General features: G+C 54.1%; 1 protein-coding gene across 21 annotated transcripts; it reads right to left on the minus strand.

Moving 5' to 3' along the window:
• Positions 1 to 6,295: 6,295 nt before the first annotated feature.
• On the minus strand, positions 6,296 to 16,884 carry Celf3 (CUGBP Elav-like family member 3). Of its 21 annotated transcripts, XM_052179863.1 has the most exons (14): positions 16,740 to 16,884; positions 15,622 to 15,704; positions 11,080 to 11,128; positions 10,990 to 10,992; positions 10,565 to 10,693; positions 10,392 to 10,471; positions 9,328 to 9,471; positions 9,041 to 9,182; positions 8,704 to 8,853; positions 8,121 to 8,183; positions 7,773 to 7,834; positions 7,691 to 7,709; positions 7,312 to 7,455; positions 6,296 to 6,423 (listed from the first exon to the last, which is right to left on the minus strand). In XM_052179863.1, exons 1-14 carry the CDS (start codon positions 16,882 to 16,884, stop codon positions 6,296 to 6,298), a joined length of 1,341 nt encoding a protein of 446 aa, XP_052035823.1. The 21 variants fall into 21 exon arrangements, with proteins under 21 accessions (XP_052035823.1, XP_052035831.1, XP_052035828.1 ...); XM_052179871.1 differs by lacking the exon at positions 10,990 to 10,992 and having other exon boundaries at positions 7,372 to 7,455; positions 9,331 to 9,471; positions 10,565 to 10,690; XM_052179868.1 differs by lacking the exon at positions 10,990 to 10,992 and having other exon boundaries at positions 7,372 to 7,455; positions 10,565 to 10,690.
• Between the last annotated feature and the right edge of the window lie 1,265 nt (positions 16,885 to 18,149).

Below are 18,149 nucleotides of genomic sequence, written 5' to 3' on the forward strand. Positions count from 1 at the left end.
AGCATGTAGAAGAGGGGATGAATGAGGAGACTGGTATAATTAATCTGTTAAGAAGCAGACACAGTAATAACTGAAAGGACATAGATATAAGGAAAAATTGTAGAAACAAAATCTTGTGATTTAATGACACTGAATTTATGTGACATGGGTGAAAGGCTCCCAAGCTCTGTGTGACTAGACTAGAGAATCAAACTATTTAAGAGTTGAGCCAGGCCAGGTGGGTGCACTATAGTGCCAGCCTTTAGGATGTAATTGTAGGATGATCAGGAATTCAAGATCATCTGTGGCTATATAGCAAGTTCTAAGCCAGCCTGTACTACATGGGATTCTATTTCATGAAATAAAGTGGGATGGGGCAGTACTTTCAAGTCAGGGAGGCAGGTGAGTTTGACACCAGCCTAGTCTACAGAATGAGTTCCAGGACAGCCAGAGCTACACAGAAAAACCCTGTCTCAAAATGACAGAAAACAAGCAAACACACACAAAGTGGGCTAGAGAGGTGCCTTATTAAGAGCTCTGTCTGTTCTTCCAGAGGACCCAGGTTCAGTTCCTAGCACACACACAGTAGCTCACAGCCTTCTTCAGCTCCAGGGGATCCCACCTCCTTGTTGGTTTCTTTGGGCACCAGGCAAATAAATATGCAGTCCACAGATATACATGTAAACACACCTAAAAACCTTAAAGCTGGTCATGGAGGTAAGCCTCTAATCCCAACAGGCAGGAGGCAGAGAGAGGGGTATTCTTGAGTTTGAGGCCAGTGTGTCTGCATGCATAGTTTCAGGATAGCCAGAGAAACTCAGCCTTGAAATACCAAAAATAAATCTTAACCAGAAAAGCAAAGCAAAAAGCCCCAAGATTTTGGAGGGAACATGTTTTAGTATTAGACTACTCAGATTTACACACAGGCGGGAGATCCATTATAGATACCTAGTACTTTTTTAAAAAAAAAAAATATATGGTGGGAGGGTTTGGGGATTTAGCTCAGTGGTAGAGTGCTTGCCTAGCAAGCGCAAGGCCCTGGGTTCGGTCTTCAGCTCTGTTAAAAAAAAATGTGTGGGTATATTTTGCCTTCCTGCACAGGTATATGCTCCACATAACATACCTAGTGCAGTGGATCCCCTGGAATTGGAGTTACAGTTGTGAACTCCATGTGGTGTTGGGAATTGAACACGGTACTTCTAGAGGAGCAGCCAGTGCTCTTAACTGCTGAGCCAGCTTCTGCCCCAGGAGTCATTTCTTTAGAGATTTTTATGTGTACGTATGTGCATATTTATGAGTCAGGATCCTTTGGTACTGGAGTTACGGGCGGCGGTGAGTCACTATGTGGGTGTTGGGACTCAAACCTGTGTCTTCTGCAAGAATAATAACTGATAAGCCATCTCTCCAGCCCCTCTGGTCATTTCTTGATTGTTTACTAAATAACTCGTGCTGTTCAGAGCACCTGTTTAGCGCACTAGTAATGACTCAGACATATGCAAGGCAGTTGTAATTCAGGTTTGGCCATGAGTGGGTATATGTGGTAATGTTTGCTAATGGGAAAACTAAGAGAAAAGGTACTAACCTGGTCTTACTGAGCAGGTGAAAGGGTCCGGTCCATGGGGAAAATCTTGCATTTGGCAAGAGAAGTTGACTCTTGGAGAAACAGTGAACCCTGCCTAGGTGCACACCTGTGATCCCAGAACATGGGAAGTGGAGGCGGGAGGGACAGGCGTTCAACTTCATTCTTGACCACACAATGATCTGGACACTGTTGTAGGTGACCTGTGCCCTGGTGGGCCACCGAGGTGATTAAGGTCCTTGCTGCCAAGCCTGATGACCTAACTCAGTCCCCCAGGATCCACATGGTAAGAATGAGCTCCTCCCAGAAATTGTCCTCTTAAGCCGGCACATGCTTACCCACACATGGATGTGTGTGCACGTCAGATGAGGCTGAGACTGGTGGTGGCTGTGCACGCCCGCCTTTAATCCCAACACTCTAGAGACAGGTGGATCTGAGTTTGAGGTCAGCCTAGTCTATAGCCCTTGGGGTTGGGTTTTTGGTCCTGTCCCTTCTGTTAACATGACACTTGTTTCCCTCAGCAAGTTATTAGGAACATACAATAGAGGCAGTCCCTGAGGTGCTGCCACATCTGCCTAAGAGCCCAAAGGATACCAGGAGTGAGGAAATAAAGACAGTCATTCTAGGAGAGTCTTTGATCTGAAACCCACCATCTTTGTTCTGACCTATAAACTGTTGTAGAGCTGAGCTAGCTCTGGAGGAAGTTCACAAACACTAACCACAGCTGCTATTGGCCTTACACTTGCTGCTGCTCCTGCTGTCACAAGCATGCACACACAGCTTGTCACTAGATTTTGGGCTTTTTGTTACTAGCTAAACATCCTGCCTAGAGCCTTATTGTCAGGCCTTTAATCTTCGTCTGTCTAAGGTAACTTGACTGGATTTAAAATCAACCTGGGAGAGCATGTCCAGAGAGGACATCCCATGGACCCACACTGAATGTAAAAATACAATCAGACTATCTGCTCTAGAGCTATAAACGAGTTGCCTCCTGCCACCACCATGATGGGCTTGCCTTCCTCACCAACATGAAGAAGGCAACATGTCCCCTGGTCCTAAGAAAAGCCAGGAGTAGGGACTCCACCCCATTCTTGATCTTTACCACACTAAGATTTTCTTCTCCCTGAAGCCACACACAAAAAGTATTTCCATACTGCTTATGTGCCCACCCGCCAGCTGCCTGCCTGCCTAATTTGTCTCAGGCTGGTCTCAAACTCCTGAACCCTTTGCCTCAATCCCCCAAGTGCTGGAATTGCAGCCATGGTGCTCCATGCTCTGCCTTCCTTTAAACATTAGAGCTGTGCTAAGGAGAAGAGTGAGGTGGTGGGGTGAATTGTGAGGTCTGACTCACAGCTGCGGGTTCCCCTTTGCTCTTGTATTTACCCCTTTCCTCACCCTGCCTGCCTTCCTCTTCTCCCGTGACCCCTTTCTCATCTTTCTGTATTGGTAGAGACAGGGCCTGCGCACCTTTGCCAGGTGTTGTGCCTCTGAGCTACACCCCCAGGCTGCAGTCATATTTTCACTGGCCAACTCTGACCTGAGGCCAGGTCATAACTGGAGGTGGGCAAGTTCTTAAGGCCTGGCAGAGAGGAGTTGCCTGCAAGCAGGTGGGCAGTACACAGTAAGGACAGGGCACCACGTGATCCCTGTGAGCCAACAGCAGTCCTCAGGAAAGAAACTGACGTTCAGACCTGCTGGGTAGATCACGGCCGGCCGTGGCCTGTTCGATGTTCTGGAGTTAGACAAATGATCAGTTTCTGTGGCTTTTTCTTTTCTGTCATTGTGGCCCTGGGAAAAGGAGTTGGCCTTCAAAATGTCCAATTCCCTGTCTATAAAACTATACCCTGCCCCACAGGGCTGTGGAAAATAAGGACATGAACATAAGGGGTCAGCACAGAACCCTAAACAGCAATAGTAGTGTTAAAGCCGGCCAGCTCCCAGTGTCCCTGAAACCACAAGACCCCAACCTTAGAGGCCTCCTGACCTGAGCTCACCTCTGCACTCACCACAGATTCTCTCTCCTGGACTTGGCTCTGAAGAACACTCTAGAATTAAGCTCCAAAGATGAGCAGGTAGGATCATGAAGTTATGAGCAAGGTCAGAACACAGTGAGGGCTTGGCCTTCCAGGAAGTTTTCCCAAACCATAGTCCCCCCTTCCCCCTCTCCCCTTCCCCAGGGTGAGCACCCTACTCAACCTTCTCAATGACCATAGTTGATCCTTTCAAACATTTTTCTTTATTTAGGCAGAAAAGACCAACTCTTTAAAAGTAAAACTCAATAAATAAGTGAAGTGTAGAGAACTGTCAGAAATTGATTCCCCCTTCTTGCCCTTCACCCTTCTACCCCACCCCATGGTTCTTTTCCCTAAAACCTCTTCCTAAAGAAAATGATCAGGTAATAAACCCCTTTAGCCCTCCCCATACACTTCCCCCCAAATACCCAATTACCCCCAAAGCAAAGGGAGAAATCAAGAGGGGGGAAAAATCCAAGGACAACATTGTCTAAACTCCCAGAAAGAGAGATGGCAGCGTCTGGCTGGGTGGGCTGAGTAATGCCCTGGCGGTCATGGTATTTACATGGAGGGGCCAGCAGAGACTGTAAACATTTTTAAGGATTCAGGGAAAGGTCTTTTCCTCATGAAAGGAGGGTCTCTGTGACTGATTGGCAGAGAGGCAGCCCTCAGGGGTCCCCACACCCTCCTTGGAGGGGGCTTTGGGGGAGGCAGTGAGTTTTAGGGCTGGGAGCCCAGGATTTGGAGATATTCTACCTCTAGCTGAGGGTAGAGAGAAATGTGGGAGCCAGCTTCTGAGAAGGCCCTGCCTTGGGGAAGAGGATAGGGGGAGGGTGCTTGGGAAAGAGGAGGATGCCCTGCTGCCCCCTGGGCCTGTACAGCTACTCAAGGCCCACTGAGGGAAGGCTAGTGCGAACAGTGGGCACAGAGGCCCAGCTCAGGAGCCTTGGCAGAAGGCAGATGTCCCTGAACCTTCAAGCCTATTCCTTGCTTCCTCACAAAGGCCAAAAGGGCGCTGGGGAGGAAATAGGCTCTTGGAGCCAGAGAGGCAAAACTATGGCCCTTCAGAGAGGCAAGATGGTGGGAGTGAGCCAGGTCCTGGGCCCTTGGGGCCATGAAGCTGCTTTTGCCCCAGAGTCTAATCAAGGCCAGAGCAGATGTGCAGAGAAGGCCAGGGCCAGTCATGGGAAGAGGGTATGAAGTGCCCCTTCCTCTGGTATCTCCAGACCTGCAAAGGAAGGAAATATAGGTGAAGCACAGGGAATGTGTCTAGTACTGGTCATGGGTTCTGGGTAAGGTTGAGGTGGCTGGGAGGGATGGTACTATGGTGGGGCTACCTGAGAAAGGCAGGCCATCAAAAAGACCTTGTCCCAACAGACCCATCTGCTCACCTCCCCATCCCTCCAACTATGAGGGCACAGAGCAAGGGTAGAGAAACGGGGCAGGAGGCATGGAACAATACAGACTGAAGCTATTGGGAAGAAATAGGTCAAAAGTGAGTGGAAGATCGAGCTAGATGAAGAGAGGCAAAGAAATGAGACAAACAGGCAGGCAGAGATAACTAGAAGGAAGGAGCAGGGAGAGCAAGACAGACACCTGGAGAGGGGAGCATCCGCAGAGGCTGGGGTGCCTCAAGAGGGCCTAGGGATGGAGTCTCATGGGGTGACACCACGCCCAGCCCTTAGTGTTCTCATTCCTTTTTGGAAAGGAACATAGGAAGCAAGAAAACAATGCACAAAATCACAGACCACAGTCACCAACCACTGTTGACCACGCACATCCCGCGAGCTGCCCTGGCCCTGAGCCTGGGCTGGGGGCTGTTTCCCCCCCTAGCCCCTCCCCAGATAACAAACAATTGGCTCCATAGACAACACGCTCGTTCCATGCAACTTACAGGGGCCCGGAGCAGGGGTCCGGGATGGGGGCTTCAGTCGACAATGGACACGGACCCTGGGCTGGGGCCCCCGGGGTGGGGGGAGTTAAGCAGCCAGGATTGGGGGGAAAGGGGAGAAACAGAAATGTGGGTATTGTTCTTGGGTTGTGATTTTTCAAGGTTTGGTCCAAGAGAGATTAAACAAATCAAAGTTAGGGAGGGCTACCAGTCTATGCCCCAAGGTTGGGTGGCAGCCTACAGTGGCTAGGCGCTACTCAGTATGATTCCACTTCCTCCACCGAGCCATGCCCACTCCCATCTGTCTGGTGTTCTGCCCCAAGGTCCACTGCCCTGGGAAAACCACCTGCAGTGCAGGGCAATGGAAACTGCTGTGTCTCCGCCTCTCAGGAGAACAGGTGTCAAAACCACATGGCTCTATGACCCTCCACTTCTCCAAACCAGCCTCCTGGTCCCCAAAACCTACAATAAAAATTCCATCCAACCCAAAAGAAAACCAGAAAGAGGATGACACAGACACACGGACACTGACCAGACAGACGAGACCAGATACTGTGGAAAACTCTAGGAGCACACACAGGTATACCCTTGTCTTTCTCTGGGGTGATTCTGTATGTGTGTGTCTGTGTGTCTGTGAGTGTGTGTGTACATATGCACACACATATGTGGATGGGAGACACAGCTGACTGAACAATAATAGCTGGGGGAGTGGCCCAGGTCCTAGTTCCTCAAGTCCAGCATCAGGGTGGGGTGGTGGTAGTGTGAGGGTCTGGCTGCAGTGTGTGGGTCCTGACACTGAGGTCACAGAACAGGAGCAACACCCACCTGAAGCCCTTAGTAGGGCCTGTTTGCATCCTTAGGCCGCTTTAGCTGGACTTTGAGGCGCTTCATGCCAATCTGGAAACCGTTCATAGCCTGGATGGCAGCCTGGGCACTGGCCGGATTGTCGAAACTCACAAAGCCTGAGGCGAGAAGGGCATCAGGCCTGGCCCAGCCCTGCATCGCTGTCCTGCCACAGGGCCAGAGCTTGTATCGCCCAGCACCGCCCTACTGCTTCCGAGCATCTCTAAGACCATGAGACCTGCCTAGCATGGAGTAGGCATTCAGAAATAGTTTGTTGATGTTAGATTTAATGAGTGAATCCAGTCCAGTCATTCACACAAACTAGGATTACTTACTAGTATTCTGTGAAGGGCGGCCCCTTCCTCAGTCTGAGAGCTCAGAAACATTCTATTTGGAAATCCTGTAGGTGGTTTTTGAAACAAGGAACTGTAGGAAGCTTCCAAAGACAGGAAAGCATCAGAAAGAAACCTATGTCCTAAGCCGGGCGGTGGTGGCGCACACCTGTAATCCCAGCACTCTGGGAGGCAGAGGCAGGTGGATTTCTGAGTTCAAGACCAGCCTGGTCTACAGAGTGAGTTCCAGGACAGCCAGGGCTATACAGAGAAACTCTGTCTCAAAAAAAAACCAAATCCAAAAATCCAAAAAAGAAAGAAACCTATGTCCTTTTGAAATCTAGTATCTCCACGCTATGTGAAATGGGGGTTGGGCTGTGTGTGTGTGTGTGTGTGTGATAGAACTAGGACCTCATGCCACTCAATGTCCTCAGATCTCTGAACTATAAGGCTGTTTCTTAAGATGAAGCTGTGACTCTTCTAGAGATAGGCTTGCTTGGCAACTGTATGGGGTGGTGGGTGTGTCAGAGATGGTTCTTTTGTGGCCTTGGATATGCAGCCTTTCAAATATAGAGTCCACTGAGACTCTAAAATGCCTTCAGATGTGAGGAACTTAGTCCTAAGAGTTCAAACAAAAATGTCCATACTCTGTCTTTTAGATCATCATATTCTTACCAAAACATTTGCTCTGATTGGTGGCCCGGTCAACAAAGACTTTGGCTGAGATGACATGGCCAAAAGGGACAAACATCTGGAGGATCTCTGAGTCTGTGAACTCCTGGGGCAGGTGGTAGATGAAGATGTTGCAGCCATCGGGGCCTGGGTGGCAGCAGAGACAGAAGGGGCAGCTCAGAGACTGGGAGGTGCAGAGGTGAGGGGGAGAGCAGCCGCCAATCCTGGCCCCCAGCAGTGTGGGCCAGGGCTCCCCACTCCTTCCGTCCTCACACACAGGCCCAGAGCTTGGCAAAGAGCCATCGGGAGTACCCGAGGCCGCAACATGGGTGTTCTCATCCCTGCAGGGTTCAGCTATCAGGACCCTGCCCCAGGCTGGCACCTTCCCGTTGCTGCTGCTGCTGCTGCTGCTGCTGCTGCTGCTGCTGCTGCTGTTGCTGAGGTGGTGGTGGGGGCTGCTGGGCGAGCAGGGCTGGAGGCTGCTGGAACGCAGGTGCAACCAGGCTGTAGGCTGCTGGGTAGGCTGCTGGGGTGGTGAAGACAGAGAAAGCTAATGGGGTTCCCCTCACTCCTCACAACCAGTCTTGTGTCCCCTCCCCCCAGCCCAAACCAGTGCACTCCACAGGCTGGGAGGATTCAGAGAAGAGGCTTCCTCAGACAAGTCCTAGGTGTGTGCCACTCTCACAAGCACAGCTTCTCAGGAAGGCCTGGGGGTGTGGCTGTAGAAGCTCAGACTGTAGTCATTCCTAGAGCGGTTGCCCCATGCCAGTCCGCCCGCCCACCTGGGCAGGGCCTGGGCTAGAGGGCCTCACCTGTGTAGTGCTGCATCCCTGCATAGGCCTGCTGGAGAGGCTCCACAGGGGCCGGGCTCTGGGCTGCAGAGAGCATCACAAGCCGTGAGTGGGTCTGGGACATAATGGGAACCCCGCCAGCACTTCTCTCAGCAGACAGAGCCTCATCTGGGGGTGGGGGGAGACAAGAAGGAAGTGCGTATGGCGGGAGGAAAGGGGACCAGCCCAGTGTTGGGTAAAGTCTGTAACTGTCATGCCACTCTAATCACTTCAGCTAAGCCTCAGCTGCCCCAGCCAAGAGCCCAAGCAAGCCTGAGCTCAGCAGCACATGCCTTCAATCCCATACTCAGGGAGGCAGATAGGCAGGGCTTTAGGTTCAAGGCCAACCACATAGAGAGACTCAGTCTCAAAAAACACTTTAAAAACAAGCAAACAAACAGTAAGAAAGGAAAGAGCGTGAGGAGCATTTCTGCCCAGGAAGAGAGCAAGAAATAGCACCTTAAGCCCTGAGGCTGGAGAGGGAAGGAGGGAAGCCAGGGTTGCCTGCAGTGGACACAGTGGCCTGGGGGCTGACAGAGCGAGGTGGGCAGGGAGGGAGCCCCACCTGGGTAAGGGTGAACCCCGTTGGGGTACAGAGCATCAGGGGCAGGCTGCCCTGTGGGCTGGGTGGGCACCGGGCTGTAGCCATTGACACCCAAGGCAGCAGGGATGGCAGAGACGGGCGTGGCAGCAATGGCAGGAGGGGTGCTGGTTCCTAGGAAGGAGAACATGACAGCAACGGAGCAGGGAGACAGACACACAGATGCAGAGAACCAAGAGGCAAACCCAGGAGGCAGAGTGGAGCAGTGGGCTGGTGCTCTTCCTGCACCCCATGGCTTCACCTGGTCCCTGCCACCATGCTGCATCCGCCCCCAGCCCCAGCTTCCTGGCGTGGGCCTTACCTGAGGCTGGTGTGATGGGGGTGGCGATGAGGCCATTGGCGTTGATGGCAGCCATGTGCTGCATCTGTACGGCGGCCATGGTGGCCATAGGGCTGAGGTAGGCACTGTGAGCTGCTACCAGGGCCGCCTGCTGCTGCATCAGCTGTGGGGTGGGGAGACAAGAGTAGGCCCCGCCCCCAGCCCTGGTGTCCGTCCCGCTCTAACCCCTGCTGTGGTGTTTAGAGGGTGGGCCTGGAAGGACACGGAGAGGAGCAAGTCTAGTGCTGAGGGCGGGAGGGTGTGCTTACAGCCTGGGTGTAGGCGCTGTAGGCTCCAAACTGGAGGGCGACAGGGCTGAACATGCCCAGCTGGGTAGCCACCTGCTGCATCCGGCGGAGACCTCGCTCCTTCTCTGTGTCAGCAAACTTGACCACCAGGCTGGATGACGCACCCTGGGCATGGGCCCCACATGTCACAGGAAGAGTCAGCATCTGCTCCCTGAGGGCCTCCTCTGGCCTCAGGCCTCCTTGGGAGCACAGCCATTACAGTGCCCCATCCAAATGGGGAGATCCTAATCCCGCCATGTCCCTGCACTGGGATATGTAAAAGGCTAGATAGATTTAGGAATGTGAAATTAAGTGCAAAAAAACCAAACCAAAACTAAACTAGGAAACAAACCAAAAAACCAACAAAACAAAAACGGACAGGTCTGTGGAAATAGGAAGGGTGGCGCGCCGAGAGCCGGCTGCGCTGGCAGTCACAGCGGATTAGCTGTGGGGAATGCTAAATGCTCCAGCTCCCGGCCCGTGCTGGACCCGCGCCAGGTCTCTCTCAGTGCTCAGTGGGTGCCACATCACATTTTAATGTTAGCCTGAGCCAAATCAAATCTAAATGGGAACATTTGCAAGTACTGGTAGAGTCCTAGACTCAGCGGCGAAGGGCCCAGCCGCTGACTGAGTTCTGTCTGACGCCTGAACTCAGAGTTGAGCGAGGCCCACATCTGTCGGAAGCAGCTAGTTAGGCTCCAGCTGGAATTCCAGCTCATACTCAACTGAAGGAATGCTAACATTTAGGGACAGCAGTATCAGCATGTGCTGAGCAGGTGGGGGCCTCTAAACCAGGGTCCCGACACCCCAGGAGATGAGGTGGGGTCGGGAGGGAAAAGCGATAGGAGCTGAGAGGGGAGACTGAAGCAGAGTGGAGGGGGAGTGGGCCAGAGATGAGGAGTAGCTATGGGAGTCGTGTATTCGATTCGTTGATTCTTTTGGGAAAACTCAAAACTAAATTAGAAATCCTATGCTGAATGAACTTTGCTCTGTGCCAGGGGCCAGTGGGAGAGAGACAGGAGGAGGGGTCATCCGCTCACGCTCACCGGCAGGGTCCGGCTGCTGTGAAGGGTGTTGATGGCCGCCTGGGCCTCGGCGTGAGTCTGGAACTTCACAAAGGCGCAGCCTAGAGTGAGTGGGTGGGGCGGAGGAGAGGTGAGTGCCTACCACCAGGGCACCCTACCGGGCCCTGCGGAGAAGGGGTGAGGCAGAGGGCTACCTTTGCTGGTACCGTCAGGGCCCCGGAGCACAGTGCACTCGTCTATAGTCCCAAATGGTTCAAACATCTTCCGGACATCCTCATCTGTCTGCTGCTTTCCTAGCATGCCCACAAAGAGCTTCCGGTCTTCTGGGGGGTGGGGCGTAGGAGGGGAGGAATGTACAGGGCTTCCTGGCCCCTTTCCCAGCCCTCCACCTTCACGCGTGTACCTGTTGCTCCTGGCACCACCTCCCCCATCGTGGGGAACAGTGGCTCTAGGGTGTGACACTGATAGTTGGGGATTAGAGTTCAGTAGCATGCAGTACTCCGCTCTGAAGGATGCGACCCCTACTTGGCCTCTGTTTTGTAATGTCTACAAATGGGCCAGATCTCGCCACCCACTCCTTAACCCAACCTTAGCAGATAAGTCTTTAGTATTACCAGACTTCCTTCAAGAAAGCCTGTCCTTCAGCTCCATCAAGCCCTGGGCCTAGGGGTAGGAGAAAGGGGGCTAAATCCAAAGTTATAGAGCCTACCTCCTCGACTCTCGCTGTCGGCCGGCTTCACCTGGATCGGCCTGTTCATCTAGAGGGCAGAAGAAAGAGCTGCCAGGGCCTCCGTGGCCTCCCCAGACTGAAGGGAGTGAGGCTGATGGGAAGGAAAGGGTAGGGCCAATCTTTTCTAGAATGCAGACCTGAAGCGTTTATTGGGGAGAGGGGGTGTGTTGGAAGATTTCGTGGGGTGCAGCTCTGGGCTCAGGTTGGCCTCAGAATGCCTGGGTCACCCATAGGTGTTGCTGTCTTAGGTGAGGAAGGCCTGCTCTTAGGACCCAGGTCTTGAGTCAGAGCTCAATCAAGGAACTGATGAACCAGAGCCGCCTCCATTCAGCAAAGTAGGAGCAAACATAGGCTATCGCACAGAGAATCCCCAAGAAAGGCTGAGGGAGACCCCACAGAGGCCCAGAACTCCTTCTGACCACTAGAGGTGTGTCTGCCTCTTTCTGCTCCCCTACACCCCTTGACCCCAGGGGGAAGGCACTCGGGCAGCACAAAGGGAGCAGATGCCCAGTCTCCGTGGCAACAGGAGAATGCGCACCATGGCAACCGCCCACTCAGCCTGATTTATCCGTCCCCGTCGCCCTGGCGACCGTGGTGACGTCATCACTTCTGCTTCACACACATCGGAGCAGGAATGGAGGGGGGTGGGAACAGGGTATGCTGGGGGTAGAGTATTGGGTGGGGGTTGGGAGGTGGGGGAGGGGCCCAAGAAAGCTTCCCAGTCCTGGAGAGTCCTGCAGGACAGTGGAGTGAGTCCTGCAGGGGCCATACTGTTCCGGTCTCCTGCGTCCTGCTTCCACAACCAATCCTTGCTATCTGAAGAGCAGAGAAAGCGCTGAAGAAGCGCTGAAGGAGCCGGGGCTATTCCGTGCTCCTTTGCAATCCTTCCTGACTCGAAGTCCTCCAGAGTGCTAGCCTCTCCCTGAAACCCACAGTATCACCCTTTGTTCAATCTTCAGTGTGGGCAGAAAATTTTCTAGTTCTATTTGGTGTCTGGTTTGGTGAGTGGACTTGGGAAATACTCCCACAGGTTGTTCTCCTTAACCAAGATGGCGAGCACAGCAGTTACTGGAAAGCGGAAGAAGCACGCAATGTTCCGCCTCTGAACTTCTCTTGCTACTGAGGACTCTGGCTGCTAGGGTCACAGCCCGTCCCTTCGCTCATGCAATGATGGGACATTTTCAATTCCAGAGACCAAAACCATAAACGAGGCATTCATTTACACGCTAAGAGTGAAGCTTAGTTTAGGGTTCTCTAAGGAAAGTCACTTAACAGAGGAGACCGGAGCCCCGCCCCTCACTGTGTCCCTGCAAGATCCAACTTCCTCTCCCCTTAAACAAGAGGATAGACCAGGAAGTCTGCAGGTGGATGTTGCTCACTTCTGGTGCTCTCGAATTTGGAGACCTTAAGTGGCATCAGTTAACACGGAGAAATACAGAAATACAGCTTCTGGTTGGACTCTGCCTGCCAGGTGTTCAGCCTTGGGTCAAACCTGAGACTCCTCGTCAATGTTCTTCCCGTCCCAGCCTTCCCTCTCCCCAGATCTCTGGATCTGAGAGCAGCTGGTGTGTGTGTGTGGGGGGGAAGGTCACAGTCACATAAATCCTCCTGCCCCCGGCTTTACCTTCTACCAATCTGGGATTATCCTATCTGAAATTCAATCTCCTAAAGTGTGGTGTGTATGTGCGTGTGCGTGTGCGTGTGCGTGTGTGTGTGTGTGTGTGTGTGTGTGTGTGTGGTGAGCACTAGAAACTTGTGGCCATTCCCCTCTTTCTGTACTGTAGCCAAAACAGGAAATTCCCTCCTGGGCACCACACCAGCTAGCCACATCCATCCCTCAAGATGGAGAGTCAGTCAGAAGCAGGGCCACAGCATGGGGCAATCTCAGATTGGCACTTTGCCCTTCCCAACAAGTCTCTGGGAAGTTGCTGTTCGCTGAGAGACTGGGAACTTGGGAGAGAAATGATGTGATACCCGCCCTGAACAGGCAAGGCTTCCAGCCCCAAAATAGCATCTCAATAAATACCCACAGCTGACGTGCATTCGCACGGAGACACAGCCCAGACCACATGATGGGGCTCATAGACAGAACGCCCCACCCTCACGGAGGACTCCTCAGTACTAATGCCCATTTTCAGTCCCCGCCCCCCCGCACTTCCTGTGGGAAGCTTTGTTAGCTCACCTGGGCACACCTGCCCCCTCCCCTGAGCCCAGCTGTACTGTGTTTACCTGGCAACCAGGCAGGCGCCTGCCTGCCTCTTCCTAGCTTCCACCACCAGGTGATAAGCTCTCCCCAGGGCAGCCCGAAGAAGGGGACATTTACACTCCAGCCAGGGGTCTCTGGTCTGCCTTCCCTAACAGGACCACTGTTCAGGACCATCCCTTTCACTAGCAGTCAAGATCCTGCCTCCAAAAAGAGCTGTTCCCTCCTAGAATCTAATTCTCTCCGGGGTGCAGGTCTGGAGCCCTGCCCCTCCTGGCTCCACAGTTGACGGTGCTGTCCCAGAGACCACTATCCCTGCCTCAAGATGATGGGAAAACCCACATCTTCAGACTGGGAGTTTGATCCAGAACAGATGGGGACGATAAGGCAGAGCCACCCCTCACAACCAACTTCCAAGAGGCCACACCCTGCTCAGAATGGATCCAGGGACCTGGGGCAGAGCCATCCTGGGACAGAGCCATCCTGGGGACACTCATTGGAGAGGAGTGGGGCTCAACAGCCACAGGCCGCTAGATTCTGGGTGCTAGAAAGGGAAGCGGCACAAGCAGGCTAAAACTGCACGTGTTAAAATAGACCTGCAGGAGGGTTTGGAGATTAGACAGTAGCAAAAGCTTACTGACAGAACCGTGCATCGGCTGACACCCTATATACACACACACACACACCCCAACACACACACACACAATTGAGGGGGCCACGTGGGAGGAAACAGTGTGGTTATAGGTATCTCTTCCCTAACCGACCTGACTCAGCTTTCTCAGCCCCTTAGTGTGGGATCCCCCCTAGAAGAATGGAACCCCTCCTTTCCTAATAGAAACTATCAGTCCCTCTGGATTCTGTCCACTGTGGCAAAGGCCATTGTGGGAACTTAGTGTCATTTGGGAAGTCTGGAGCAGAGTGACAGAGGGAGCCTTTCCTGACTCCGGCGTCCTGCCCACCGTCTTCCCAGGCAGCAGTTTTTCCTGAGCCAGGTGCAGGGGAGATGTGCCTAGCTAGTGCTGTGCTTTTGGGGCTCCTACCCTCCCCACACTGCCAAGTCCCTACTCTGGCCTCTTTGGGGCTCCTTTCCCTGATCCTCCAGTTCCTGTCTGGGTTCTGAAATGAGGAGCAGGAAACCCCAGCACTGAGGTAAAATCCCTGTGAGGGCCTCTGGGAAGAACGGGAGGGGGAGCTGGGGCAGCTTGTGGATGTCCCTGAGCTGGCCTGTCAGGTGCTTGCATGCATGTGTACTTGAGCAAGCACAGGCTTACTCTAGACACCTGTGCCAGTTCACGCCCATGCCCCCTGCCCCCCTTCCCCCCCCCCCCCCCCGCCATGCTCCACTCTGGGATAAGATGCTTGGGGCAGGCTAGATGGGGACCTCAAGAGAGTCTGAAGTTGGGGCAGTATAAGCAGTTCCATGTCCCCATAGCCCCACCCCATCCGTTTTGTCTGTTTCCTCTCAGGAGGATGGATGGTCAGTGTCAGTCTCTGTCCAGTGCGGGGAAGAAGAGGCTAGGACAGATGTCTCCAGCCCCTAGACAGTGATGGGCAAAGGTTTGCCGTGGGCACTGAGGCTTCAGGAAGGGCCTCCTGGGACTCAATCTGAGAGAAAACAGAAGCAGATAGGTGGCCAAAAGGACCAGGAGACTTCTTGATGCCTGTTCTCAGTTACCAACCCAGGCTTGTACAAGACTGTCTCAGAAGGAAAAAAAGAAAAAGTCACTGCAGAAGGGCAGGCACCTCAGAGCCACCTCTACTCCCCAGGCACACCTGGTAGGGTCAAGCCTGATCCTCCATGATGTCATCCCCAAACTCATGTCCACTCTGATGTCCTGCGACTCTGTTTTGGAGTGCTTCCTGGGAGACAGGCAGGGCAGCCTGTGTGATCTCAGAAAGCAGCACAGAACAGTCCACAGGCCAGATGCCTGTTCTCAGGGCAGCAGCGCCCCTCCCCCACCGCACAGCCACCCAGCCGGCCTTAGCCAGCACCACAAAAGAGTGCCTGGGTGCCTCTTACCCCCTCTGACACAGGTGTCCAGCCTACTCTACCTTCCTCCCATTCAGCTGAGTCCTCCCTCTCGCACGGCCTGGGGACTCACGGGTGTGGGGGAGGAGCTGCGTGTGCTCCTCAGAAAAGACCACAGTTACTCCACTAATCATTCTCGTTTCACACATCTACAGAGGGAAAGGGATACTACAGGGACTTCCTGTGATGAAGAGGTGGAAAATAGCTCAGTGTCCTGGGAGGGTGGTGGGTCCGCAGCCACTCCTAAGGCTTCTCTCGGGCCCCTGACCCTGCAGAGCCCAGAACTCACCCCTGGGAGAGTCTTCTGTTCGTGCAGGGCACTCTGGGCCTTCAGGGCTGAATCGCGAGCACAGTACGTCAGGAAAGCACATCCTAGGACACGGGCAGAGAGACGGTGTCAAGGGAGTCCTCATGTTCCCCTTCCTACGGGGCTTCCCCAGCAGACTGAGGACATGGAGGGGGGATTTCCCCCCCTGGACATCTCTGACTGCTGGGCAGGAAGGGAGGAGGCATTTATCCGGAGGGATAAAAATGATACCCTATCTCTGGGTCAGGGACCTGGAGGTGAGGAACGTGGGAGAGCATTTGCACTGCTGAGAGATGGGACTGGGGGCAGGAAGAGCTGTGATTTCCAAACAGGTTGTATTGTGCTCTCTCTGTCTCTGTTTCTCTCTGTCTCTCTTTCTCTTTTCCCCTTTCTCCTTCACCTTCTCCCCGCTCCATCTTGACCAACATCACCCTCTCTTCCATTTTCCTACTTCTCAAATCTCCCAGTCTCCGCCAGAGCCAGGTGTGCAGAGTGCACGGGGAAGGAAGGTGGAGAGCGACAGCCGGAAATGCTTTTTCCTGCGCCCCAGGGTTTCGGGAGGGAGCATGGCCCTGGATCCCAGAGCTTTGGAGCTCTCCAAGTGCTGACTGCAGGCCCGCCCTGCTTAGCCGCACAGCTGGAGAGATCTCAGGAACCTCTTCCTAGTAACTTTCTAAGTCCAGTCTCTCTCCATGCCCTTGTCTCCCGCGCCTTCTCCTTAGTCCTGGGTTGCCGAGGCTTGACTGTGGCCACTCTTTCTAGGTTCAACACACCTGGCCAGACATCCCAACACTATCTGGGACTTCTCACATTGTCAGTCTTGATCCTCTCCTAAAACTTGTCCTTCTGACCCTTCTGTTCATCCCATGCCACCAACACCCTCCTCCATCTCTCCCGCAGAGTTCCCTTAGTTTCCCCCTCTGGACCCTGTCACTCAGCTGAGTTCTCCCTTAGCTCCTTTATCCAGTCCTCCAGCCCCTGGCTCTGCTTCCACCTCGGCCCCCTCCAGCTGCTCCACTCTCCCGCTTCCTCCGCTTCCTTCGTCTTTCCCTCCTCTCTGGCCGCTCCGTGGCTCCTCTCCAGCCTGGCCTGACCCTCACCCTTGTGCAGCCCGGTGTACTTGTCCTTGATGACCGTCAGCTCGAAGATCCGGCCAAACTGCTCGAAGATGGGCTTCAGGTCCTTTTCCTCCAGATGCCTCGGGATCTGCCCCACAAACAGCTTGATGGCATCCGGCTCCTTCATTGGGGCGGCCCAGGAGGAGGGGCCGGAGGAGCAGGGAGAGGCCCAGAGACAAGGGAGGCTGCCCAAGCAGGAGGCAGGTGGTAGGGCCCAGGGGCCCAGCAGGGCCGGCTTTCCCTTTGGCCCCCAACCACACTGCTGAGCAGAGGAAGGCTCGTCACACAAAGGAGGCCTGGGAAGTTGAGGGCTAGGGGTCAGGGGTCTCGCAGACACTGTCAGGCCACCAGGGGCATAGCCTAAGCAAAGGATCTCCCTTCCAGAGATCTGGCAAATATCCCAGGATGAGGGTCGGGGTGGCCAAGCCCTGGGGCGTTTGTGTGGTAGCTGACACGCTGGAGCTCAGAGGGCGGGATGCCAAAGGAGATGGGGTGAAAGTCAGAAGAGGGCGATAGGAAGGAGGCTGAGGGGCTAGGGGACTGCTATGGTTGCCAGCAGCGTCATGAGGGGGTCCCTGCTCCTGATGTGGGGCAGGTGACTCTCTCGTTGGCTTCCTAGGGAGGACACCTCCCTTGTGGCTGATCCTTCTGCTGGGTCCGAAGATCCCTGATGCCAAATGCTTGATCTCTGATGGCGGCAGGGCTCCGGGGGTCCCTCCTGCCCTGCCCCCTTCAGGTTCTCCCTCGACCCCCCTCCCACCCCCACCCTGTATGGTTTCCCCGGCCTGGGCTGCTGCCGGCTACTCCCGACACTAGGGCTGCCTGCTTTCCCGGTCACCTGGGTCCCGGAGCTCTGCTCTCCGGCCGCGCTCTCCTCAACAAAAACCTCCCCCCCCTCCACACCCCCCTCCCCACTCCCACCTCCTCTCCCCTGACATCAGTGATGTCAGTCTCAGGGGTGGAATACAAATTCTCTACCCTGGAGAGAGACGCACAAAACGGGCAAGAGCCACGCCCTCTTTCTATCTCTATCCTCCCTGACTCCCTTTCCGCCCCAGAAGAGCAGCTGGTCTTGATAACAACCCTTCCCCCATCTTACTCCCCAATCAGCAGTTGGGCAAGACACTAAAATGGAGAATTTATAGAGGAGCCCTAGGGTGGGGTCCATTGTTCCGGGGGTTGGAGCTGTCCCCGGTGCTGGAAGAGGAAACAGCAGACCCGGGAGATGGAAGCTGGGGGGTGGGGAGGAGAGGGCAGCCTGGCCTTTGGGGAGTTTGAGAGTGAGAACCCAAGGAAGGAAACAAGGAAGAGAACCGGGAACGAGCAGTCAGGCAGGTTGAAGGGCAGGGAGGGAGGTGTAGATGGGGAAGAAAGTAGCCAAAGAGTCTAGGG

The sequence above is a fragment of the Apodemus sylvaticus genome, chromosome 4, assembly GCF_947179515.1.
Source record: "Apodemus sylvaticus chromosome 4, mApoSyl1.1, whole genome shotgun sequence".
Lineage (NCBI taxonomy): Eukaryota > Metazoa > Chordata > Mammalia > Rodentia > Muridae > Apodemus > Apodemus sylvaticus.

Bases quoted from the DNA above. Each gene is read 5' to 3' on its own strand.
- Celf3 (XM_052179859.1), bottom strand. From the start codon at position 16,884: ATGAAGGAGCCGGATGCCATCAAGCTGTTTGTGGGGCAGATCCCGAGG. The intron at 7,835-8,120 runs GTGAGGCCCTCT...TCACCACCCCAG, and splicing joins AGGGATGCAGCACTACACAG to CAGCCTACCCAGCAGCCTAC. The intron at 7,456-7,690 runs GTGCCAGCCTGG...GCTGCCACCCAG, and splicing joins GCAGCAGCAGCAACGGGAAG to GCCCCGATGGCTGCAACATC.